This window comes from Pituophis catenifer, unplaced genomic scaffold, assembly GCF_029215685.1.
Source record: "Pituophis catenifer annectens isolate HBS135680 unplaced genomic scaffold, rPitCat1.0.hap2 SCAF_1, whole genome shotgun sequence".
In the NCBI taxonomy this organism is placed as follows: domain Eukaryota; kingdom Metazoa; phylum Chordata; class Lepidosauria; order Squamata; family Colubridae; genus Pituophis; species Pituophis catenifer.
This window is the reverse complement of record NW_027256881.1, coordinates 79,808,595-79,835,089: the sequence shown is the minus strand read 5'-3', so window position 1 is coordinate 79,835,089 and position 26,495 is coordinate 79,808,595. Positions and strand designations below refer to the sequence as shown.

The window sequence follows — 26,495 nt, the reverse complement described above, 5'->3', positions numbered from 1 at the left end:
GGGCGGCCCTTTGAAGCCCCGGGCAAGAGTTTAAACAGTTTTTTTTTCTTCTAGCCATCAGCTGGGGCTCAAGAAAAATCGGGACTTTTTTGAAACGCCGCGGGACGCGGGACAAATTGCTCAAAAGCGGGACTGTCCCGCCAAAAGCGGGACGTCTGGTCACCTTAACCTAGAAGGCAGCTGTAAAAGAACAACACCATCTTACTGTGAATCACCGTAAGCCTGTTTTGTCCCTCACAGTTTCCAGGCATCAGGCCAAAATTTTCATGAATGTTTGGTGTGGAGTGAAGATGTGTAGCTGGGTACCATCAATCTTCCAGAGTGGGTAGATATTAAAGAAAGTGGGGGAAAGGGCCAGGTTCTGAGACACCTCACATTGGGATGTCTTAAGGGTTCAGTCTGTTTTCTCCCACTAACAGTAATTGAAATTGCTGACTCAGAAAGATATGGTATCGATGTAAAACAGTGTCTCTGATTCCCAGCTTACTGTAACAGTTTCAGAGAAACCCTAAAACTATTGGGAGTTTAATAGAGGGAACAGCAAATCACCTTAGGCTAAATTTAAATAGAAATGCCACACATATTGTACAGTAAACATAAAAAGAATTGTTATCTAAACCAACTGTCTGTTTTGCCAATATTACTAAGGATGCCTCACAACCAGGTTGTTATACTTGTGTTCCCCAGCAACAGGTATTAAGAAACTTAATCTCATCTTTGATGTCAGATTACAGCTCTTAATAGTGTTATCTTCTATCTGTTTGATTAAGTTTCTTTTAAACTGTTTAAGTTGGCAGGCATTCTACAGTTTAATTATGCATTAAATTCAACAGCAGGTGAGAGCTGTCATTGAGGATTTATTTTGAAATCCTTTAGGCTAAAATGTTTTTTTTTAAATTTTAAAATACTTTAGTATGCTATTAAGGAAAAAGTAAAACATACCATTTCAGTCCTTAGATTTAAATGCATATGCATATTCTCACGTTCACTCTTTTATAGTACTTATGGCTCAGCTAGAAAAGCTTAGATAAGGTCATTTTTTTATACTCTCATTTTGAAATATATATATTTTAGTTGAGACACACATCATCATAGTTTATACCTGTAATCTCTTTATTCAGGAGCTCTGTTCCCAAGTGTGAATCGAAGTTCTTGCTTTTTGCCTTATATAATGATATTGTGCCATAAGATTGCCTTTGACGTACGATGCTTGGACGGAGAGCACAGCACTACTTTCAAGTCAAGAACATAATAACTGTCTTTTTTCATATTTATAATGGCACTTGGTTAAGCACATAAAAGGTTTTTTTTAATTTCACTGCACATTTGTCAAATGTGATGAGAAACTGAACTGTTCTCAGAGTCTCAAGTCATTGGGGCAGATTTTTCTTGACTTCCAGAAGGAAGTTCTGCTTAAACTGCCTGAATCCAGATGCTTCTATATAAGGATCTTCTCGTCCATGTTCCTGTGGTTGTGTCCATGGACCTTAAAATCAACCTTCCCTTGTTTGCCTTCTGCTGCTGCTTTCATGTCCACTAGTCAAAGGAGACTTTAAAGGAGCTACTAGCACATTGGCAAGAACATTCCTGGTGTTTTTCTAATTTTGTTGATCTAGAATATACACTCTCATTATTTCACATTAGGTTTGGATGTAAGAAAATATTGCAATAAGGTCTGGGACTGCAGCCTGAAAATTTGCACACTAGGGAGTAAACCTCACTGAACACAGCAAGTCTTATTTCTGAATCAGTATCCATAGCAGAGAAAGTAACTTCAGTTTTGGCGGAGAAGCTGAAGGCTGTATGGGATATGATGGAGATGACTCCAGAGCAATAACAGTCAGAATTTTTATTGCTTTTTTCATATAGGTCTGGGTTAACATAATAAATATTCTCCAATTCCCCCATAATAAATGCTAAATGTTAATGGTATGGTCTTGTGGACACTGAATATTGCCTGTGATTTCTTTACCTCACACATGTCTCTCTTTTTAATGTGAAGTTCATGAAAGGAAGAAAAAAATGTTTTTTTCAGAGCAGTTACACAAGAGATTTTCCAGTTGAAGACACTTTATAGGTTCTTTAAAATCCCAATTCTGCTTGTTATCAGATATATTTCCTATAAATGTTCATTGGCTTGGTTAAGCAGTGTTTGCAATATTTTAGAACCTATTATTTTCTCTCTTGGACTTAGTTGTATATATAATTGTGAGGTTATATGGAATGCTTGTGCTGCATACTTTTATGATTTGAATGTTAGTGAATGGGTAGATCGCAATGTTATGATCAAAATCTTTCCTCCATGATCGTCAAATAAAGATCATTTCAAAAAGGAATTCAGTTTTAAATAAGGGGAAAAATCTAAACGGGGGGCAATTTTAAAGGACTCTAATAAATGCTTCTTGTACCAATAGTTTCATGCTGAAGTCCAGAGATACTTAAACAGCACAGTTTTCAGAAGACAGTGCAGCTTTACAAAGGCTTCTGAAGAAAGTGCAGTCTTCGGAAAATTGTGTTGTCTTTATAAAGCTGTGCTGTCTTTATACAGTTGTGCTTTCTTTCCGAAGAGAGGATGGCTTTCTAAAGGCTGCAATATCTTCAGAAAGCCTTTGGGAAGTCAGGACAACTTTACAAAGGCAGCACAGCATTCCACAGCTCAGGGAGCCATAGGTAGGAAAATTTCACCGGAGAAGCTGGGTTCGAAAAGGAGATGGCAAAGGCAATGAGGTGCTTCTCCCTCTGCCATGGTGGCTGGGCACAAAAGGAGGAGAGCTGGTACAGGGAACTGTGAAAGAAGGCAGCTGGATGAACAAATGCTTGCTAGAGGTTTGGTTTGACCGAATGGTTTTGGGATGAGGGTAGCCTAGTGGCCATTGGTCTGAAAAGGTGATAGCAGAGGCAACAAGGCACTTCTGCTTTAGTCACGGCAGCTGGGCACAAAAAATTGGTGTAGGGAACTGGGAGAGAAGCAGGGTGGATTTGATTTAAATCAACTCGATTTAAATCATAATTTTTAAAGAGCAACTGTCATCTCTGCTACTCCTTTGACCCGCTGTTGACTCACCGATAGTCCCAGTATTGCAGAATATACAGCCTTGTGCTACATAACTAAGCTCCATTTCATACTGAATAAACTAAATTATTTATGTATCTTAAATAGAAAACTATCTTACAATAGATTTTTACCCCAAAAGTTTTTTATTAAAATAAATTCAATAAAAATAAAAAAAAAATCCGATTTAAATTAAAAAAATCCGATTTTTTTGATTTTTTTTTAAAAAAAATCATTGATTTTTATCCACCCTGGAGAGAAGGCAAGTGGGCAAACAAACGTTTCATTGGGCAGGCTGGGTGGGTGAGGCTTCCCGGAGTATGGCAAACAACCCCAGATGCAGTTTCTGGTTTGCTTGCCACCCCGCAATGTACCATTATATGATGTCTTGCTTTATGACCGCAACAGCAATCCCAGTCCCAATTGTGGTTATAAATCAAGAGCTACCTGTATTAGAGAAGCTGATAAGTTGCTGAAATTGTTCGTATCTGTCCTGATGAAGGGGGAAGTCGTGTATTAATATATATTGTTTGTTTAATATATTTTGTTCTTTTTAAAATTACTCTCTTTGTTACATTTTTCTTAGTTTATATGTATTTTTTACCTTTGTAATTGTAAACATTATTAAAATTATTACAAACATGATTGCTTGGATGGGGGTTGAACTAGATAACCTACAAGGTCCCTTCCAACTCTATTAATCAGTTAAAAATTGGGGCACAATTACTTACTGGAAACAAAAATCTCTAGGATTTTTCTTAGCTTTTAACTTTTCCTATATTGTAGGATCTCTTTCTGCTCCCTTCCCTTGTTTTTGTGTGACTCACATTGTAACATTTATCTCAGTTCCAAGAGAGATAAAGACAGGAAAAATATATTAGAAAGATGAAGATGAAGAACCTTATGGACTACAGCCTTTTAATATGTTCAGATGAGCTACTACTTTGCTCACTGACCATTGCATGTTAAGCTGGAGATCTGAAAGAGAGCAAAAGTTGCATTTGGTTGTATACAAGCAAGTCTGAGCTCCCACTATATTAGGGCCCTAAGGATTACATTTTAGCTTGTGTGATCTTCTTGTTTGGTTCTTTCTGTAATTCTAGTTCCAGTCTCTTATGTTCTTCTATTAACTTCTTTTGATTTTGTTTCTTTTTCTTGTTTTTTCCCTTGTGTATGTTACAGCTGTTCTAGGTTTTTATGGGCATTTGGAACACAATTTGACTGAATGTGTTTTGAAAAGGATAAACTAATGAAGATGTAAATAACTTGGGACCAGAGTTGCAGAGTCCTCTCCTTTCCACAATTTGTCCTCTAATACTTGATTTGTGTTCCTAAACAGATTCAGCAGTGGGAGCAGAATCTGGAAAAATTTAACATGGACCTTTTCAAAATGCGCTGTTACTTAGCCAGTCTGCAAGGCGGAGAACTTCCAAATCCAAAGAGTCTTCTGGCTGCTGCCAGTCGTCCTTCAAAAATGGCCCTTGGAAGACTTGGCCTCTTCTCAGTCTCATCATTTCACGCCCTGGTAAGCTGGAAGGAGAACAATAGAGGATATTGCCAACCCTATATGGCCTAGTGGGTGGTCAGAACTAGCCAGGGAAAGGCAATCCTGTAAGTAAATTATGGTCCTGTGACATATAGGGCTGTATAAGTGAATTTTATCTGGGAGCCAATGCAGTTCATAAAATGTTATATTACAAAGGCAGACTGAGGCACAGCTGTTACTACCCATATTCCTGCCTTCTGGGTGGGGTTTGAAATCAGTCCCATTTATAGTGCCTTGCAGAAATATGGCTGAGAGGTATCTAGACCATGAGTGATCATGAGCTGAACCAGTAAAGGGCACAACACATTGCTATACAAGGACACTCTTGACTATGATCTGTTCAAGCAGGAGCCCTGAGACCAGGAAGACACCCAGATTGCACACAGGCTCTGACAAGGGGAAGTACAAACCTCAACTACAGTTATGGGTTGAAAATCTGTAGAACTAGAATCTGGGTTTGGGGGTGGGCAGGTCAGGGCTGTGTCTTTTCAGGGTTGAATCGGAGTCTGTTTTTTGGCTATGCAATTGTCCAGCCCCCACCAGGCTGGGATAAAACAGAGAACTTCAATTGGCTGGCCTGGGATAGAGATATGTAACTATCATACTGATGAAATTCTCTCCCATGCTGAGAGAAGGGCTTCTGGGAACTTCAATTGCTGTATTTATTCTAAGAGATACCAGAATTGCCGTCTTCCAAGAATTTGCATTCCCTCTTATCTGCCCCAGTAAAAAGAAGTGGCATAGAAGCCATCACAACAATGAAGATAACTCATTTTGAATCGTATCTTTTGTCTTCTGCTTCATGTGACTGATCTTGATTACTGTCTTGCTTTCTGAGAAGAGATACAAAGAGCTCTACAGTTCAATGCTTACATCTGACTTTTCCCTTCTGTTCCTTGCCATTCCTGTTCTCCCTATTCCCCCAAATTAGATCTGTTCCAGGGATGAGGCAGCTCTCAGAAAGAGAACGTGGTCTCTATCACAGAGACTGTGGAGCAAGAAGGGTTTGTTCTCCTCCCTGAAGGGACTGGATACCCTTGCGAGAAAGGCAAAGGAGAAAAGGCCTTCTATAACCCAGGTAGTTCTCACTTGATCCATATCAATGGACATTTAGAAGTTTCAACAATCATTCCAATGCCTGTTGATGCTTTGCCAGTGACATAAAGGCTACATAACTTAAATTTTATGGTGTATTAAATCTTTTGCAAATAGAACCATGCAGAAAATCAATAGATTTACATTTGCATATTATGCAAAGCCAGTTTTATAAAGTGTGATCTTTTGACCAAGCCAGAACCAATATTGCAGGATGAGGAAGGTATCAATGACTTGCTAGGTCTGTTCTTGGAGTTTATTATTTTATTTAGTAGCATTTGCATTGGATTGCTTGGAGCAAATAGAAAAAGTTGCCAGTCCCTGGGGATAGCAACTCATCCCATTGACCAGCCAGAGTATTGTAGGTGATATTTCTATCACCTATCAAATTGCTGTCAGAGAAAGAGGTTGGGTCAATTTTAAATCTGGGGTTTAAAACAAGCAATATATATATTGCTTAATAAACAATATATATATTGTTTGTTTTAAACCCCAGATTCAAAATTGTATATAGGAGGCAGGGTATAGGATGGCTAAGAATATTTATTATATTATCTGATTTCATAGTCAATTTAACAGTGAAGAATATAGGAAGAGTGTGGCAAATATAAATAAGTGTAGTGACATGTATCATGTCATGACAAAATCCAACGGGAAAAATACCTTAATTATAAACTTCTTGGTGAATCAAACACATCAAAAGTGATAAGTTCATTTTCATTCAAGATAGAAACATATTGTAGTAACAATATGTTATTACATATTGTAGTAATCATAGATAGTAGGCATATTATAGTATCCTGTTGCATAAATGAAAAGGATAGGAGTAGCCAAAGATACTTGAGACATGGCTGTTTTGCATGATGTTTATTTAAAAAGTCACAAGTACATGAATCACTAAGAAGCCATAAGCCAAGTTCCATATCTTAAGATGTTTAACAAGATACTAAAGAGCTGTCAGAAGTTTATCAGGAAATAACAACTCTATCGTTTTTGGTTGCCTCTCATATGTTCCTTATCAAAAAATTGGTTCTTGAAGAACATGAGAAAAGTAACTGCAGCAGTCTATCAGTAGATCACCTTTTTTGTGGAATAGTAATTTAGTAGAAATATACTTCATATGAACTTAGCTCTCAGTGTTTACCAGAATTGTGGCAAATCTTGATTAGTACCAACAATAGGCTACCTCTTTCAAATTCCCAAAATCAGAGAAGGCAGAATGATGAAGTGAATACAGAATTTTGAGTTTAGCTATTTCCAAATGTGGTTACAGCCTAGAAATCTTACATGTGTGCCACTAAATGTTAGTCACACACACACACACACACACACACACACACACACACACACACACACAAAGCAGCTAGCATTGAATTCTCTTGAAAATTTATTTATTTATTTATTTGATAATATTTATATGCTGCCCTTCTCCTGAAGGACTCGGGGCGGCTCACAGCAATAAAACAAGACAATAAATAATGTTAAAAATCCAATTTAAAATCCCCAAATTAAAACTTCATTAAAAATGAAGCTATGTCTTCTTGAAGTGGACTTTCAAGAACAGGATAGGAAGAATAATGACACTTTTGAACTTTGGTGCTGGAAAAGACTCGTGAGTCAAGGAAACAAACAAATGGATCATCAAATTGCCTTTATGAGTTTATGAAAGTAAAAAATTCTGGCTTATCAAGGAGAAAACCCTCACCAACATACAGTATCAGTCAGGGGAAACTGTTGTATATAAATGGGGAACAAAAATTGGCCAAAAAACAAAAATGATTATGCTGTGTTTAACAGCTAAAAAACAAAAATGATTATGTTGGGTAGATCAACAAAATAAAGAGGATTTTACTGGGAGTAACAGCAAAAATGAAATGATTATGTTGGGTTTAACAACAAAGACAAAGATAAAGATGTTAGCTTTAATAGTAAAAATAAAATGACTATGCTGGGATTAAGAGCCAAAAATAAAAATTATTATGCTTGATAAGACAGCAAAAATAGGGAGGAGTATGTTGAGATTAACAGTAAAAATGAGATGTATAAATTGGATTTAATAACAGAAATAAAGATGATAATGCAGAGTTCAACAGTAAAAAAAATGATTATGTTGGAAATAACAGCCACAAAATAAAAATGATTATGTTGGGAACAATAAAAATGAAATGATTGTGTTGGGATTAATAGTAAAGTAATGAATATGATTATATTGGGAGTAATAGTTAAATATTTTTTAAATGTTTACGATAACTGTAATGATTTATATTGTTAAAATATATCCATCTAAGCAAAAAGGAAGAGAAAAATGTAATGATATTTGGTTAGGATTTAAGACATAAGTAACGGGTTTTTGGGATAATGGCATAGTTAAATTGATAGAATTTAGGGAAATAACTGAGTAAAATATTAAGTTGTGTTAATTGGAAGTTAAGATTTGTTAGTGATTTGTACTAATTTGTGACCGGATCAATGCTTCATTTTGGAAAAGATGTGTTTTATGTTTGTGTTTTTAAAAAAAACAAAACTTTTTTTTAAAAAAAATCAGCTAATAAAACATTTGCTAGCAAATAATCAAACTCAGAGAGCATTAAAGACTCTACAGTAAAAATATTGAAGTTAAATATTGAAGAATAACTTGTTTGGGCGTTAGCATAATCAATTAAGCTTATGTCTTTCAGACATATAACTCTATGATAACAACAAGTTTTCAGTTACTGAGTTAGTACTTTAATGGCAATCAAAAATGGGCTTATCCTTGGTTGTCATTTACTAGATTAAAACAGAAAAACAAACTCTTATTTTCTCATTTCACAGAAATAGATGTTTTTTCATTGTTTTAAGACCATTTGGAGTACTGTTATTCACATTATCTTCAAACATCCTTATTTTTAATGAAACAAAGATATGCCATGTATTTAAGTCTCGGTCTTCATAATGTACAGATAGGCCTTGCTTAGTGACTTCCTTGGACAGTGACCATTGGCAATTATGGTGATGAAAAGATAACTGTCACTAATTCCGGCACCTACAACCTTCACATCTATAAAGCAAAGGAAAGCTGAAGTAAGATTGTAAACGCAGTTGCAATTTCACTCAGTGATCACTTCACTTCGTGACCAAGTTGTCAGTCCCAATTGGGGTTGCTAAATGAGGACTACCTATATTTTTAAATTCATCTTTTCCTCATCCATGCAAGGGAAGAGTTGCAGTGAAGATCCATGTATTCCTAGGCATCTCATCCAGGGGTGTATGTGTGTGTGTGTACATGTGTGTGTTATATGTGTGAGAAATCTGACTGATATGGGTCAATTTTAAAAAAGTTCCACTTCATTATGTGGTTACCCTATTAAATAGGGGAATCTGGTTTCTAGCATTGCTTCTATTGCCCATGCCCTCATAGTCCCTTCTGACAATGGTTTGAAACAGAATTCAGGAGGAGTGTTATGCAAGGGACTCCAAACACACAATCCCCCCCCCCAAATTAAGCACATAGGAATGCTACACCAGTTGTCTCTGGGGCAGATGCAGCTTTAGAACTGCTTCTTCATGAAACAGCCAGTATCCATTGCTAGTAACAGGTAGATACTTTGGGGTGAACCAATGTGTACATTTACTTTATTCAGGGTTTTATTTTACCTTTTTTGCAAGTGAAACAGCGATGCTATGAAAGGTTTGCATTATGTTAATGTATGTTTTCTTTAATTAGATTTTTGACTCAACTGGAGGACATGGAATTCCTGGAACACAGCTACCTCAGAATTGCAGTAATTCTGCTGAGGTAATATAATAAAATGCAACAAATATAATTTAACTTCCACCTGCTTAATGTGTGTGCAGATGTTATGACAAAAAAGCAGGTTGGGTGCGAGTCCTTACTTGATTTGAGTCGTAATCAGGGGAGAAATACTTTATCTTTTCTATACAAGCTTCTGTAGCGGGCTGTTAATAAATAATTGCATTTCCTGCCACTCAAAAGTATTTGTCGCATTAGTTGGTCCCATTAACTTTGCTCAAATATTATGGATAGCCACTTGTCTGAAATGGTATAGGGCTTCCTCCCTGAGCAGGGCGTTACAGTACAAGACCTCCAAAGCCCCTTCCAACTCTTGTTATTCTATGTTCTGTGTTTTTCCTTTATAGAAATAATATTCCTATTCTGGAATAGGAGTATTTACCTTTTTTAAAAAATCCCTGTAGACTGAATACCAGTCAGCAATATTTAATTAGTAAAACATGTGATTTGTTTAATAACAATTAATCAGTCATATATCCCAAACTACTGGGCAGCAGTTGTAGGTTGCATTCTTTTTGTTCAGATATAATATAATCCTATCCTTTCCTAATACAATTACAGTGTGTAACTTTCACAGACCACAAACATGAAGCATGCCTTGCTCATTTTATTTAAAGCCATAACTGCCTAGATATCCTTATATCAAGCTCTTGGGTTTATGAACCAGGAATAGAGAAGCTAATATATTCTGTGGATTTATTTTCTTGGCCAACTCCTAAGGTTTGGATGATAGTGGATGACACCAAAATTCTACTCCTGTGGGATATGATGGCATTACTTTATGCAAGATGTACAAGTGTGCATTTAAAATGGTCTCATTGTAAATATCTTTGCTGTTACATGCTTGCCTGTATGGTCTTGCTTCTAAGGATAGTAGGAAAATACATCATCGATTGTGAGAATGCCTTGATGTGAAGCCAGATTTGTGGCACTTGCTTCACTGAATTAGCCCCAGTCTTCTGTCTACTAAATGAATAAGCAGGGGCATTCCAGCTGTAAAAGTACTTAAATGAATTAAATAGCTGTATATAGAGGAGCTGCTGCAGGCTTCATAATGCCTCATTCACTTACTGAAAGAAATGGTTAATTGTAGCGTGCTAAACCACTCGCCATTTCCTGATGGGTTTAGTGAAGCACACAGGTTTTCTGAGGTGTTTCATATAAAAATGGAGACAAAGACAGGAAAATTATGAAGCAACCAGCTGCTTTTCAAGCAAAATGTCGTGCACATTACAGAGTTGACATAAATTGCTGGAAAACTCAATGTGTTGTCAGAACTCTGTGGCAATAAATGAATAAAGTATTGTGATATTAGTTACAGAGCAGACCTAACTAAGAGGAGAAATCTAGCCACTTAGTTTTAAAGTTGGAAAATATAAATTGAACTTGAACTTAATCAGCCTTTTTTCCTTTTAAAAATTGTGTGGAATTTTATTTCTACCACAATTTTTTTTTTAAAAAAGTATTTCTAATCTTGGCAAACCTAAAACTATTCGTGCAGATGTTTTATGAATGTTAAGAGAGTCACTTTGGTGTAGTGGTTAAGGCCTCAGGCTAGAAACTGGGAGTGAGTTCTAGTTGTACCTTGGGCACAAAGCAAACTGGGTGATCTTAGGCCAGTCACTTTCTGAAATCCCTAAAACCTCTTCTGAAAAACCTTGCCAAGAAAACTACAGATAGTCTCTGAGAATCTGACACAATTGAACGAAAGGAAAAAAGAGTTATGAATGTTAGACAAGGAAAATAGGCTTAGGCAACCTTCTGTTGCATTTCATTTAATCTTCATATCTAATTATTGCAAAGATTAAATTAATTTAAAGATGGGAACAAGCATTCTTCTGAGAGGTCCTCTGAACTTGATTGTTCTCTTGCAGACATTTTATTATCCAAACTAGGTAACACCATCAGTGCTAGTCAAGTCACTAGAACTGATGATGTTATTTAGTTTGGGTAATGAAACATCAACAATAAAACAACGAAGCTCATAACCACCAAGGACCCCTTATTTAAACCCTTACAAATATCCTCTTTTATTGAAACATGTCTGTAAAGTATAAAGCTATTAGACATATGTTATCGGTGTAAACGCACTGAGTAAACACTACTGTGTTTTTTCCCCATTAAAATATGTCCTGTCTTTGCTTTTCCATACCTACCTTGCAAACAAGGACAAAATTCTTTTTATAAGCACAGTTTTTCCTATATTTCATTTTTCAGATTTCTAGCTGAGTGGAAATAAGCTACCTTTTCATTCTTTTAAAATAGGATCTTTGTTAATGATTTCTTCCTAGAATTGCCTCTGTGGAAGAGGATCTTTAACAAGGCTTGTTGCCTTTTGCTCTTAAAAGAAAGATGGGATTCAAATATAAAAATGAATACATCCTTTGGATATTAAAATAGTAAAGCTTAATTGAAATGCTTTGAACATAAGTATCTTTGATGCTCTGAAAAAAAAATGGGTTGAGGTTTAAGTACAAATTACAGTTATATAGTCTGAAGCTGATCCCTGATGGAAAAGTTGTTAGGTTCTGTTTTTATAGATAGCTTTTGCCTTATATCTTTTAATATAGCGGAGACATTTTCTAGTGTTCTTACAGTGATTGTGGTCTAAATGTGGAAGGTTTGATACTGGTTGCTGGTTTTTTTAAAAGAATCTGCATTCATTAATAAGTCCCAAAGGTGCTTTTTCAAGAGGCAACTGGACTTCCTTTGTTTTTCCTTGAAGACATTTTGCTTCCCATCTAAGAAGCTTCTTCAGAACTGAATTGCAGGAAGCTTCTTGGATTAGAAGCGAAACGTCATCAAGGAAAAACAAAGAAAGTCCAGTTGCCTCTTGAAAAAGCACCTTTGGGACAGCCATGACCTGGATGAGTGAGAATCTCCATAGACATTCATGAATGAGGTTTTGCTGATTTTTGCTGACTTTTTAATATGAGGGGAATAAAAAGAAATGTAAATTCATGTGGGTGCACTATAACTTCATAGTATTCTATATGAGTGATATTTAGCTACACTGCCCTCTGTTGATGAAAGTTCTGAATTAAACTATAACCTAATATCAAATGAAGTTTATGACTCTGTATATGTATGAACACAAATACAAATAAATAGTAAATGTCATTTTGAAAACAAAATGAAAATAATTCTGAGAAACTGAAAGCAAACTAACAGTAGCAATTTCTTCATGGTCAAATAGCCAAATTTCAATTGTATGCTATGTTGTTTTTTTCATTCCATTCCATCTTACTAAAGGTCTTCATTTATATTTAAAATTGATTTGAAACATTTTAAAATACTGATGCAAAATATTGACATGAAAGTCTGGTACAAATACTTCATTTTTAATTATATTTTTTAATCAAATCTATTGATAAACTACAAATAAAGACATCATGATCTATGATTTTTAATACTTTATTAGACAGGTAAACCTTTTACTCTTCAAAAGATTATTTACTAAACACTACATATTTTTCTCTCAGCAGAAAGTAGATGAATTTCTAAATGTTTACTACTCAGCTCCAGAAAATGCTTCAAAAGAAGATATCTGGGATATCCAGTCATTGGTTCGGTATCCTGATGGCGAAGGAGTAATGTTAACCCTAAAACCAAATCACAAAATAAATGATGTGTTGATCCTGGCTTGCAAGGTACATTGTTCTACACCTTAATATTATCTTGTAATTATACCCATTTCCCTTAAGTAGACAATGAAGCAAGCAAAATATGAGTAATTTAAAATCTAAGTATCTTCAAACAATATTTAGTAACTAACTGGTTTTGATGTAGATAAAATAAACCATTCATTCATTCATTCATTCATTCATTCATTCATTCATTCATTCATTCATTCTATCCCAGTCCAATTGACTCTAGTGGCTCAAAAAAACTAACAACCCCTTGTAATATGCAATCCAGATAAAATAAACAATGAATAAGATAGTAAAACTGGCCAACAGCAACATATTGCAACCACCTTGTCCTAAAAACTGGGAGAAAAGTATTCACCACATTGTCCCTGTATCCCAGAGATAGTTTTTCTGATAATAATCTAGCTATTAAGACCCAGAGTGGATTTTTAAACTCAGTTTTTATCACTTGCGCTTTCTATTTTGAGAAAAACAGGCAAGTGTAAGATATCATAGAAGACCACTAGGTGGCAAGAGAGTCCCAGAGACAAGTGGAAAAGTTTTGTGAAAAGAAATTGCCTTTTTAAAAAAATCCGTAATTGTTTGTATAATGTATCTTACTTAAGGCATTATTGATCTTTAACCAGCATGTTACCTATAATGACTTTTTGGGGTTGTTCTTTGAAATAGCATGAGAAATGGTAGTGGGAATTTTTAAAATATTACAAACTCTTGGTTGCTAAAAGCAACAGAATTGCACCGATACCTAAACTACACAATTTATTTATGTAGATGCATATTATTTTAGAAAGTGACACGTTCAAGACTGAAGGAAGATGTATCTCTGTATCTGCTGTGATAAATATTTGTACAAATAGTTCCTAAATGATAGATTTCTTTTCTCGTCTTTTAGATTAAGCAAATGGAGCCAAGACATTATGGCTTACAACTTAGAAGGTTTATTGGTGAAAACACTGAACACTGTATCCCTGAAATGTATGAATATATTCAAGACCAGGTAATGCACAGGATCAAGAATGCAGTTCCATGATCAGAATCCTTATTTGAGAGATGATAATTTTTTTATTCTTACAGAAAACATGGCAAAGTTTGCAGGATTTTGTAGCTGGACAACAGTGCAATATTTTTTGAGCTGTCCACCTTAGAATAAGAGACACCTAAGGAATATAACTTGCCAGGAACTGTATAATCTCTAATCCCAAGAAATGAAATACTACAAACACTACATTAAACAAATGGAACAGTCCTCTCATAGTCAAAATGGAATTAGGCACAAATAACTGATCTTTGAGATGGAGAAAAACATTAGAATCCTGGTCTTTCAATGTTGGCTGCAAGTAAATGATTGAAATAGCCCTCTCCAACTTGGTGGCATTCCAGTGTGTTGAACTATGTCTGAAGAGAATGAGCAGAAACAAAACTAATACATATTGGCTGAGCAGATTTATATGCAATCCAGATTAGATATCGGTCTGGATATGTAAAACTGAGCCCTAGCTGTACTTGGTGTAAAAGAACATGTTGCTAAAAATTAGATGCGAGTTGTTTTAGGCACATTCTTTTTCATCTGGAAAACCACACATAGTCTTTATTTAGCATTGCAAAGGCTGTACTGAATATTTTTTTGAATTGGCTAAGGAAAAAAAATAAGTTGAATGGGGACCAGAATAAAATGCATTTTAATTTGAATGTAATTAAGAATGTAATTAATCTAGATAGCCTAAATCTAGGCTATTTCCCCAGGTATTTTGTATTTTTTTTTGGGGTGGGGGTGTCACATTAAAACTTAAGAATTCTGCAGCCATTTTAGTAGGAGATCAGTTTTTCCTATGCCTGGAACTTTAGGCCCTATACCTTTTGATTAAGTTAGGGTGAGGCACAACTCCATTTATAGATGAGACGTTCTCACCATTCCCTCTGATGTTCACTACAGTCTGTCAAACTGGCTGGTGATTCTAATCTCTGCGAGCTTTGTAACATGCCTCCTTAATTTATTGCTGCACTGTTACATTAGGAGCCAAAAACAGAAGTGATAAGGCAGTTGCCTTTATTCATGTATCTGTTGTCATTACATGTCAAGTGAGCTGAAGGATCTTATTTGTCTACACAAGAGTGGGAAACTAAAGGGAACAAAGCTATCTCCCTCTTCACCTGTACTTGATACTTGAGGGTTGTTTTTTTAAGTAGCACATCCTTCATACTGAAAGTGTGACCAGAGAAAATTACTTAAAGGATTAGAACTGAAGCTAGGCAATAACAGACAGAGTTGAAATTTTGCTACTTGTCCAAATATAGATTATGGGTAGATTCCCTGTCATGTTGGCTTTAATATTTTAAAATGATTCTTTAAGTTAACTATCATAATTTGTAAATATAAATGGCATTTTTCAATGCTCTAATTCAAAATACTGTACAGTGACTGAAATAAAATTTAACAAGTGAAATACAGAATCCCAATAGAGTTGATACGATAGTTGGCAATGTTCTGCTCTTTAACAGCTTCCAAAAACAGCCTTATAAAGCAGCTGCTTAATGGAAGAGCTGATCCTAACAGTGACACTAATGTGTTTATTTGTTGAGTGTATTTTGGTCTCGGGCATCTATCCCCAGTTCAGCTTGAGATGATATTATGTCTCCTACAGATATATGACGAAATAGAAATCTTTCCTTTGAACATCTACCATGCACATCTTACTAAGAAAGAGGGTGCAGTTGATTTTGGTAAGTCAGCAGTTAACTGAATGAGGAAACTGTTTTAAGTACTTGCTTTGTTGACTTGGTTAGGCCCAGGGATGGTATTCACTTACCTTCCCTACTGGTTCGCAAATGTGAGCCCGCCCATCCACGCTTGCGCCTGGCCTTCCGCATGTGTGCTTTGCTGGCGTGTCCGCCTTCCGTGCATGCACCTGGCCTCAAAAATGTGCCTAAATAGGATGGCATAGAGCTGGGGCCAGTGGGCGGGCCTACCTGCGATTTCTGCTATCGGTTCATGTGAACTGGTCCAAACTGACTGAATACTGCCTAACCAGTAGTTCTGTTCCCTATATTGTTAGCCAAGGATATAATGTGTCTTTGAAGTTAAAGAGTTTTGTTTAGCTTTCATAGACAAGACTTTGATGGAATGAAGTACACAGGGCCTTTGGATAAATGGAGCCAAAAGAAACTATGATAAGAGTGATTTGGTTTTAAAGATTAAGAAAGATGGCATGCCCTCTATTGAAGTTATTATATTATATATTGAAGATGTTGTAAGACTACGGTACAAACAATGATATTCTGCCATTAATAATTATTTTCCAATGGCTTGTATTTTACTTCTATGTTATTTCAGATGTATACAATATTAATGAGATACAACATCTTAAATAATATAAAAATACATTCTTTCTATGGAATTGCTAATGAATACTAATTCGGTATAGCTCATTTTAAGACGGTGGTAATGACTCACACTTTTAAAGAAGGCAAATCTGATTTTTTTAATTCCAGGATTTGCAGTTACCGTGCAAGTTGATGAACACCAGCATCTTACCCATATCTTTATAAGTGATGTTCTTCCTGATGGGATAGCTTACACAGAAGGTTTGTGCTGTCTCTCTCGTTTACATTATTTTCTAATGCCTACTCATGGCTCTAAAACTAAAATAAGCCACCTAAAATATAAGTTATGGACAAGTTATAAATATTCAAGGAAGGGTGGATGGGTGAATGGAGGGAGGAATCATTTTATCTCTTTCTTTTTTGGTGGTGGGTAGGTCTATCAAAACTTTCTTAGATTCTTAGCACCGACAAGGTAAGGTTTTTGTTATACAGATGGATAGCATAGCATTATCATACCACAGCATGATGATCGATTGAATTTATATGTACACAATTAAAAATACAAAATTCAACCATTAAACTCAGTTAATGACAGCTAAAAACTACAATAATAAAAAGGAGGGAGTGTGTAGTCTAGACTTATACACAGTGCACAATGCTATTTAACAGACTCTACCCTTTCATGGGATTCCCAAGCCCAATAGCAAAACCAAGTTTTAAGGGACTTCCAGAAGATCAACTGGATTGGGGCCAATCTCACCTCGAAGGAATGATATTCCAAGGGGCTGGTGCCATAGCAGAAAAAGCACTCATCCCGAGTCTTGCCAAGTGAAGATCCTTGGTTAATGGGACCTACAGTATGTCCCTCCTGCCGGACCTGATGACATGGGGTCCATGCAATTGGGGACAGGTGGTCCTCAAATAATTTGGCCCCATGCCATGTAGGGCTTTAAAGGTCATAACCAGCACCTTTAGTTTGACTGAGAAGCAAATTGACAGCCAATGTAGCTCACAGAGCGGAGGTGTAACCTGTGCAGATCTTGGAGTACACATAACTGCCTGTGCCACTGCATTTTGTATCAGCTAAAGCTTCTAGATACTCTTTGGGGCAGCCCCATGTGAAAAACCCTCTTCTGCTCCCCACCCCAATTCCACTCCCATATATGCTTGTTGGGTAGCCATGCTAGAGACTTGTTCTCCAAGAAGCATACTCTCAGCAAGCAGATAGCTGTGCATTTATTGTATATGAATAGAGAAAACATGTTGAGCAAAATACCATCTATTTCATCTGGCTGAAGTCACCGATTTCAGAAGCATATCCTAGACAACACATTGAGTTAAATAGAGTTTTGTCTGAGTAAAGAATATTGAGAGAATTTCATCTTGCCATGTCTTTATTTATGCTTCAGATTGTTATTAATTCTACATGACAAGGATGATATGATCAAATGCCGTTTTTCATGGCTGTTGAATTCGCTCACTTCTTACATTCCTTTATTGCCCATGTTCCCATGGATTTTGTTCAGTTTAACTAGCTTCTGATTGCTGTATTCATTGGATGAAATTCTAAGCAAAAAGGAAGGGAAGGTTTTAGAATTTTGTCCATGTTTATTTGGATGCAATGCTGAAAAAAGGATTTAGGCCAGCAGCTTTTTGTGCTGGTTCACTGCCTTGATAGGTTTATTAAACAATGGAAAAGTTACTCTCCTATTGTGCTTTTAACTCCTTTTTTAACAAGCAAAATACTTTCTTATGTAAATCTTAATTTTTGCAAAACATTTGTTGGATTTATTATTTTATCACAATATATTCCATAAACTTTCATGTGGTAGGATTAAAAAAAAATCATTTTAACTGTTTGTTACAATATGTTTTATTGTGCCCTCTTGCTGTTGTGTCTACCCTGTCTGTCTTCTGCTTTTTCCTGCCCCCAGGCTTGTGTGTTGGCAATGAAATTTTGATTATAAATGGAGAATCTGTATCTGAGCTTGACCTCAGGCAGATGGAATTACTGTTCTCGGAGAAAAGCGTGCATCTAACATTGACCACAAATCTCAAAGGCACTAAGACAGCATTATGTTCTTCTTTGCAAGATGGTATCATTTCCAAGGAGGCAAGAAAGTTCTTGCCCCCGCAAAACCAATCACAACTCTTGGAGGAATTTCTGGATAACTTCAGAATGAATACAGCAAATGGTGAGATGATGCTTGAAGTTTTATAGTGAACTTCCTGCATAAAAAGAGCACATGCGCTATTTTTAATGCCATTTCAACTTTTCCTTTTTCATTAAACACAGAAACTTTTAGAAGTTAATATTAAAAACATATTTGTATTTTTATAAACAACATCTTCATAACAGGAGTTATAGGAGAATTAAACATTTTTTAGATGAAAGATCCATTGATTGATTGATTGATTACCATGTTTTCCCAAAAATAAGACCTGGTCTTATATTTTGGGGAAACGATTTCGGGGTGATCAGCCCAGAGGCGTGGGGGAGGGGGAGAGGCAGGCAATCCCGACACCCGCAGGATGCAGGCAATCCAAGAGACATGATGATGAAGCTCCTGTGGCTGGCCGCCCACTCCATCCCATTGACTCAGCTTTCCTGTGGCCCATGCGGCGTATCCAGATTGCATGCCTTCCCCCGCCTCTGCCTCCACCTGCTGCTTGGACAGGTAATCAACTCACCTGTACCGTGCAGGCTGTGGCTACTGCTGGACGCCGTCAGCTTGCACCCGCTTGCTGCCTCCAGGTTTAAGTCCACTCTGTTACTAAACTTATTGGGTGGTGTTGAGTCAGTTTCAGTCACTCTCTTTCAGCCTAGTGTGTCTTACAGGGTTGTGGTGTCATTAATTGAGGGGTAACCCTTAATGTATGCTGCCTGGAACTTTTAAGGAAAGGCAGAATATAAATGCAATGCACCAATAGATAAAACAACTTGGTCAAACAAAGTTAATGTTGCCATTTTCTGCTCAAAATTACAGAAAATTACATATTCAAATATTTAAAGAACGTATGGCAATACAACATATCTTAGAATAACATCTGTGTTCTGACATTATATAGCACTCACTACATGTAGGTAAAACCAGCTTGCAGTGTTTTTAATGAGATTTAGGTCATGGATAGGATGCTGTGAAAATATCCACTGGGACAATCGAAGGCTGATTACCACTTCCTTTCTAACCACTTTTCTATGAAACATTGCTTCCCAAACCTGCTCTTCTATTAATGTCATAAATAACATAAGTAAAAAAAATTTCTCTCCATTGCTGGAATATCGGTTTCCGTTGCTGATTGTCTGAATGTAATCCACAAGAAGAGGGCCGAGCAGCCTTCTGTTTAGTCCTTCAGTAAAGTCACACAATTCATGGTAACTTGGTCTGTATTTCTGTTTGGAAGTCATCAGGTTCCTACATCAGTAGGCACAAGTATCGCTCATTAAGTGTGCGGCTTCCCTTGGTTAAGTGTAATTGAAATTTGTCTTTTTGGGGACAAGTGATTCATAATGCTGACACTGCTGAAGCATTATGCAGACTAAATTAAGTACAGTGTGTCATTTTGACACTTTTTCAGCTGAAACCTGAAAATACTTTCTAGAAACCATTTTGTTTCCCATATAATAGTAGAGCAAGTAGTGTAACTCTGACTTCTTGGATGGAAGTATAGCATCCAAATCGCAAGAGGTAATTAGCTATGTTCAGGCCGTGGCTTGAATATGTGAAGGGCTCTTGTGCTGGAAAACATGGGCTTACCCTGGTTTTTTCTTCTGCCCTCACACAATGAAGGAGGACTTCTGAAAGGGAGTGGTATTTGCACTGCTTTGAACATAGTTACTCCATGTAGGAGTAACTGTGCAGGACCCAATTGTGCTGATAGCAACATTTAAGTTCTTTACCTGTTCTGGTAAAGATATATTGTTCTGTTCTACTCTTTTGTGGCCAGTTAGTACAGTGCTGTGTCCAATTCTGCAGTGTATCCAGAATATTTTGCAAACTAGTCCTTGAAGCAAGATTAAAACTATACTTCATTTATAGAAGAGAAGATTTAATAGAAGGGATGCTATCATCTTTCATGAAAAAATTTCAGCAGTTTCAGCAGGAGGAAGCAGACTCTCTTTCTCTGGAAATATTAAACGGATAGTTTTCTGACAGGGGTGTCATCATTGCAGCTTCTTACACTGAGCAGTGTTAGTTAGACTCGTTGTGTCTAAGCTCCATTCCAATACTAAATTGTAATTATTCTTTTGTAGTGCTAAATGTGAAAAATCCCTAGAGAGAGGTTTTTGGATTGATAATTATAAAGCAGCTTTATTAGGTCATGTTTAAAATAAAAACTTGATTGCAAAACTCAGCATACAATAAGTAGCATTTATCTCATAAGACTGTTCTGTTTAAATGAAATTGGAGTATAAAAGCTCCTGCCATAAAGTGAAAATTATGGCACTAATAAATTATAGTTCATTATTTAGGATTTATACTCAGTTTATTAGTTTGATACAATAGGCAAGTATTACCTGGCGTATTTACTGTGTTAAGAGCACCTGCTGTATAACTAGCGATGCTGATCTTCTGGAATATATTTTATACCTTTTATTTATCTCCACATATAGTTTTTTTTTTTTTAATTTGATTTATATGCCGCCCTTCTCCGGAGACTCAGGGCGGCTTACAATGCGTTAAGCAATAGCCTTCATTCTTTTGTATATTTTTATACAAAGTCAGCTTATTGCCCCCACAAACTGGGTCCTCATTTCACCTACCTTAGAAAGGATGGAAGGCTGAGTCAACCTTGAGCCTTGGAGAGATTCGAACCAGCAGAAATTGCAGGCAGCTGTGTTAATAACAGGGTGCATTAACCACTGTACCATCAAGGCTCTTTTTGTTATAATAGGCTCTTAGTGTTATAATAAAAATCCTATGGGTGTCTGATTCAAAGAGGAGCTGAGGTAGACACGTGTACCATGAGCTAGAGGCAAGAACAATGATTGGGAATGTACATTTGTTAAAAAGTCACATTTATTAGATTAATTTAGCATATAGCAAATGCTTCTGCAAATGGTTTATAATAGAAGCAAACCCCAAATGGGTTTCTGTTTTTCCTGCTTGTATTCTTCCTCAGTTGCTGCCCTGGTTAATTTGAAGTGTCTTATTGGCCTAATTATTACAATCTAACTTTGAAAATATTAATTTTGATTAGTAGTATCCTGATACCCTTTTCCCATTTTCTAAGACTACATCCTTAGTGGACAAAAATGCAAGACTTCCTATTTTTTGATCAGAACAAAGATATGCTTACCCTTATGTTTCTACCAGATGGTTTTAAGAAGCTCAAAAGGCTGTTAAGGCAATTTTTCCCATCAGACCTTTGAGAATTCAGTTTATGTTGTAGCAAAGAGAAGATATTACCTTTTTGTTTCCAACTTTTTTCCCCAATCATGCAGTAAATTACAACAAGTTTATGAAAAAAGATTTGTTTGTAATAAATACATGGTTAAACATAAGGTTATTTCTCTATTCACATGCCAAAGGAATTGTTATAACTCTTAAAATATGTATTTGTTTGTGATAGAGATAATTAATGAAGGATGCATGAAGGAGTAAGAATTCATAGCAGGCATAAACCATTTCTTGGCAGTGTCAAGAGTGGATCTTGGGGGGAAAAAGACATGGAAAAAAAGGAAAGAAATTTTAAACACTAAAAGACGAGGAACAAAAGAAAAAAATATGAAATGAACTAGAGTGACACCAAAATAACATATGGATGCAAAAATGTATGAACACATACAGGTAGTCTTCGACTTATAACATTTAGTTACATCATTTAATGACTGTTCAAAGTTGCACCACCACTGAAAAAAGTGATTGATAACCGTTTTCCCCACTTGCGACTGTTGCAACACCCCCACAGTCACATGATCAAAATTTTGATGCTTAGCAACCAGGGGTAGGTTTTAAATTTTTTTACTACTGGTTCTGTGGGCGTGGCTTATTTTGTGGGTGTGGCTTGATGGTCATGTGATAATTCTTTAGGATTTAACAGAGGTACTGGTCTACCAGGCTTTTAACTGCTTGCAGAGATGTACCGGTCTACCCATTTGTTTTTGGAGGCACCGGTCTACCACCACACTGCCTTTTAACACTGATCAGCTGTAGGGCGGCCCTTTGAAGCTCTGTGGCAAGAGTTTAAACAGTTTTTTTCCTTCTAGCCGATCAGCTGGGACTCGGGAGGCAGCGAATAGATTGGGGGCGGGGCCAAATAAAAGGTAAGAATAACATGGGGGGGAGCAGGAGGGCCCACCTCCCGAACAAAGGGAACTGCTTCGGTGACATCATATCGTCACTGCTACCAGCTTGGCCGAACCAAGCTGAACTGGGAGGAACCACCACTGTTAGAAACGGATTCATATTTATGATGGTTGCACTGTCCCAGGGTCATGCTATCGGTTTTTGCAATCAACAAAAGTTGGTGTGGAAGCCAGATTCACTTAACAACCATGTCACTAACTTAATAACTGTAGTGATTCACTTAACCACCTGTGGCAAGAAAGGTCTAAAATGGGTCAAAATTGACTTAACAAATGTTTCACTTAGCAATAGAAATTTTAGGCTCAATTGTGATCGTAAGTTGAGGCCTATTTGTATTAAAGAATAAATTAATTAAATTGGATTAATTAATTGAGCATGCTGAAAAATGCTTAACGGCACAGGTGTAGAAGATCCGACTGGAGTTATGTTAAAATATGAATGCAGTTCGTTTATGGACTGACTTATAGAATACATTTGTGCCCCACAATTGGAAGAACATCATGATTTTTCTGTACCAAAGGAAAAGTTGTAAAAAGGAATGAGGAGAAAAGAAGGGACTAGTTGTATGAAGCAGTTCAAAAGGGGACCATCCACAAAATTTGGGACCTGCACAGCAACTTTAGATAGTATAAGTCTTCAATAGAACATATTTTCCCCAAATTTTGTGGACTGTCCTCTTTATACATTCAGGATGGTGGATTCAGTTTGCTCACCAGCTAGCTATTTCCATTTTTGAGGATGAAAATATAATTTTACATTTACTTGAGTTTTATTTCTTGACCATTAAATAAAAGGCTCCAGCGTCTGTCTCTTTTTCAATAGAATAAGCTATAAAAGTATTTTAAATTTAGCATCCCAGGTTTAATGGCTTATTTTGCCTATACTTTGTAGAAACATTATCCCATGCAGTGCTGTTTCCTTCTTTTTCTTTCAACTCAGAAACTGGGCTGAATTTATCTTAACCATTATGCCATAAATTATCTGGTCCAATCATGTCAGGCTCACTGAGGTGCCTGACTAAGCTTGAGGGTCTCCATCACTCTTTAGGGCATAGCTAAACAAGGATATTAATGACATACTAGGAAAAAACGTCCATATAGTTGATTGCCTTCCCTCAACTCTCAAACTTCTCTCAAAGGCCTTCATTGTTTATTCCTTCTGCCCACTGCAGTTTAATTCTAATACTTCTTTCTTCCACTCTTCCAATACTTTAACTGATTTTTTGCCCTGGGCTTCATGGTCTTGTAAAGTGTTGTTGTTTTTAACATAATCTCTGCTCTAAAGAGCTTTGGTTTTCGATTTATCTCCTATAGGTCAAGATAATTAAATGGCTATACAGTAGAACCTCTGGTCATAAATGCTGCTGACCACGACCAAATTGGGTTCTGACCAAAAAATTCCACAGTGTTTCCACCCCCCCCGTGGCTGATTTCCCCTTCTGCGCCATTTTTTTTTTAAGCGCCAAATTTTCAAAATTAGGTTTGGGTCACAACCAAATCGGTTTGTGACCAAAGTTATGGAACAAATTATGGTTGTGACCAGAGGTTCTACTGTATTTTCTTTCTAGTTTAGAGCTAGCAGGCACAGTGGCACTTCCAGGCACTATTTTCACTGCCTGTAAGAATGTATAGGGTGAAATGAAATCCTAATGAATTGGAAGAAGCTTAGTCTACTTCGCACCAATTGCACAATGGCTCTGACCCTCATTGAACTAATGTGTATCAAAAAAATTAAACAAAAAACAACAGCGGGCCACTTCAAAGTGGCTTGGGTATTGGACAGGGATTGGATGTGGGAGAGCATTAATAGATAGGAATGTTGTGTGAATGTATCCATATATTGTGACTTTTTGAAAGTTTAATTCTGGAACCAAAAATGTGTTATGCACCCTTTGTTGTCTTCAGTTGCTTTCTGTCATTTTATCTCATTTTATTATATAGAACAGGGGTCTCCAAACTTGGCAACTTTAAGACTTGTGGACTTCAACTCCCAGAATTCCTCAACCAGCTTTGCTGGTTGAGGAATTCTGGGAATTGTAGTCCACAAGTCTTAAAGTTGTCAAGTTTGGAGACCCCCGATATAGATGATCCATAGTGGATCTTTCTGTGGTAAAATCCCTTCTGAGGGACGGGCTGTCCCTCTTAGATACATTCTGGAAAGATTGTTCTAATATTCCTTGAACTCAATTGTCTTTACACCATCTTGATTTTGAGAATTATTTCATTATTTATGAATCCTTACAGGTATCCCAAAGAAGTTTCTTGCTCTAAAATATATTTTGCAAGAATGCATTAAACCCAAAATAATGTTTTGAAAAATGCCTCTTATTGCTAATTTCAGGGATATGACTTTTTGGAATCAGCAGGAACCTTTTAAATTTCCTTTCCTTGTGCAAATATACTGGATTACTGTATAGTAATTATAATACTGAATTAGTCCCCTGAACATCAATTTGAGAATAAGCTCCAGTATAATGTCTTAAGACTATCACATTGTAGAGCTAATTTTGAGATTGTGAGCAACTGGTTTATATCTGCCATTATGACATTAAATAACAATATATGACCCTCCAGATGTTGCTAGACTACAACTTTCAGTAATTTACACCTTCCTTTAGCCACCGCTGGTCTCGGGCAGAGGAGGAGAATAGGAAAGAGAAGGAAAAGGAGTACTTTATTTTAAGGTACTAGACACACAACCCCCAAATCCAGTGGTGGGATTCAAATAATTTAACAACCGGTTCTCTGCCCTAATGATTTCTTCCAACAACCAGTTCACAGAACTCAGAAAGTTAACAACCGGTTCCCCCGAAGTGGTGTGAACTGGCTGAATCCCACCACTGCCCAAATCTATTTGCTTTCTGAAATTTGCACCTCTTACAGGCAAAACTGCTGGTGAGAGATTTGGGAGACCTTTCCTACCTTTTAGAGTACAGCTTCCAGCATGCAACTTGAAAGCCAAATACCGTTTCTAGCCTAAAGAAAATGATATTTTTCTCGAATTGGCCTTTTTAGTCACACTAGATGCTGTTTTAGGACCTCTTTCCAGAGCACGATACCATAGTCTCTTGAGACTGAAGGATGCCAATGATGTCTGGTTTATATTTCCATATTGAACCATATTGAGGTAGAAGTTGAGGGCTATTCCCATTCTCTCCCTTCCATCCATGATACTGCATTCAAAATCTGCACTGCATTGCGAATTTGAATTTATAGAGCCTTCAAGAAGGGAAAACTCAAGATAACTAAATTGCCAGTATATCTGATTCTAAGCTGAACTGGCTTTTTCTACCATTCCATCCTGCTTCACTGGTGGCAACAGTGTAGAGGAATAGGCAAAGCCTGGGGTTGAGGGGTGGAATTAAGACAGAACTCAACCAAGAATCATTATGTGTCCACAAATTCTCCAAGTTCAGCCCCCTCCCCCCCTGAATTCCATTAACTCTTTATCTAGCACCAATTTAGGGCTGACCATTAGTTGACCAGATTCTTATGTATAGTCTTGAACAGTAAACCTTCTGAATTAGAATTTATGTGCAATCACGTTTCTTTGCGCATGATAGTGCTTGTTAAAAGCATTTTTTCCTTGATGTACAATTGCACTAATATAAGGCTCTGGAGAGGAAATAGCTAATTGCAGGATAGCTAGTAGGCAACGAGAATGATTGACTTAGGAGTTCATTTCAGCAAAGTGGTAACACAGAGAATTAGAAGTATGTTGAAGGACA

The 26,495-nt window shown here is 36.7% G+C and overlaps 1 protein-coding gene across 1 annotated transcript in view; it reads left to right on the top strand.

Moving 5' to 3' along the window:
- The window catches only part of TIAM2 (TIAM Rac1 associated GEF 2), an 88,714-nt gene that overhangs the window by 16,232 nt on the left and 45,987 nt on the right, over window positions 1–26,495 (top strand). The window contains exons 6-13 of the mRNA XM_070932636.1: window positions 4,392–4,577; window positions 5,530–5,676; window positions 9,400–9,471; window positions 12,969–13,136; window positions 14,029–14,133; window positions 15,779–15,857; window positions 16,626–16,718; window positions 18,392–18,652. Coding sequence (XP_070788737.1) covers window positions 4,392–4,577; window positions 5,530–5,676; window positions 9,400–9,471; window positions 12,969–13,136; window positions 14,029–14,133; window positions 15,779–15,857; window positions 16,626–16,718; window positions 18,392–18,652 — 1,111 coding nt within the window. The remainder of the gene's footprint in view (window positions 1–4,391; window positions 4,578–5,529; window positions 5,677–9,399; window positions 9,472–12,968; window positions 13,137–14,028; window positions 14,134–15,778; window positions 15,858–16,625; window positions 16,719–18,391; window positions 18,653–26,495) is intronic.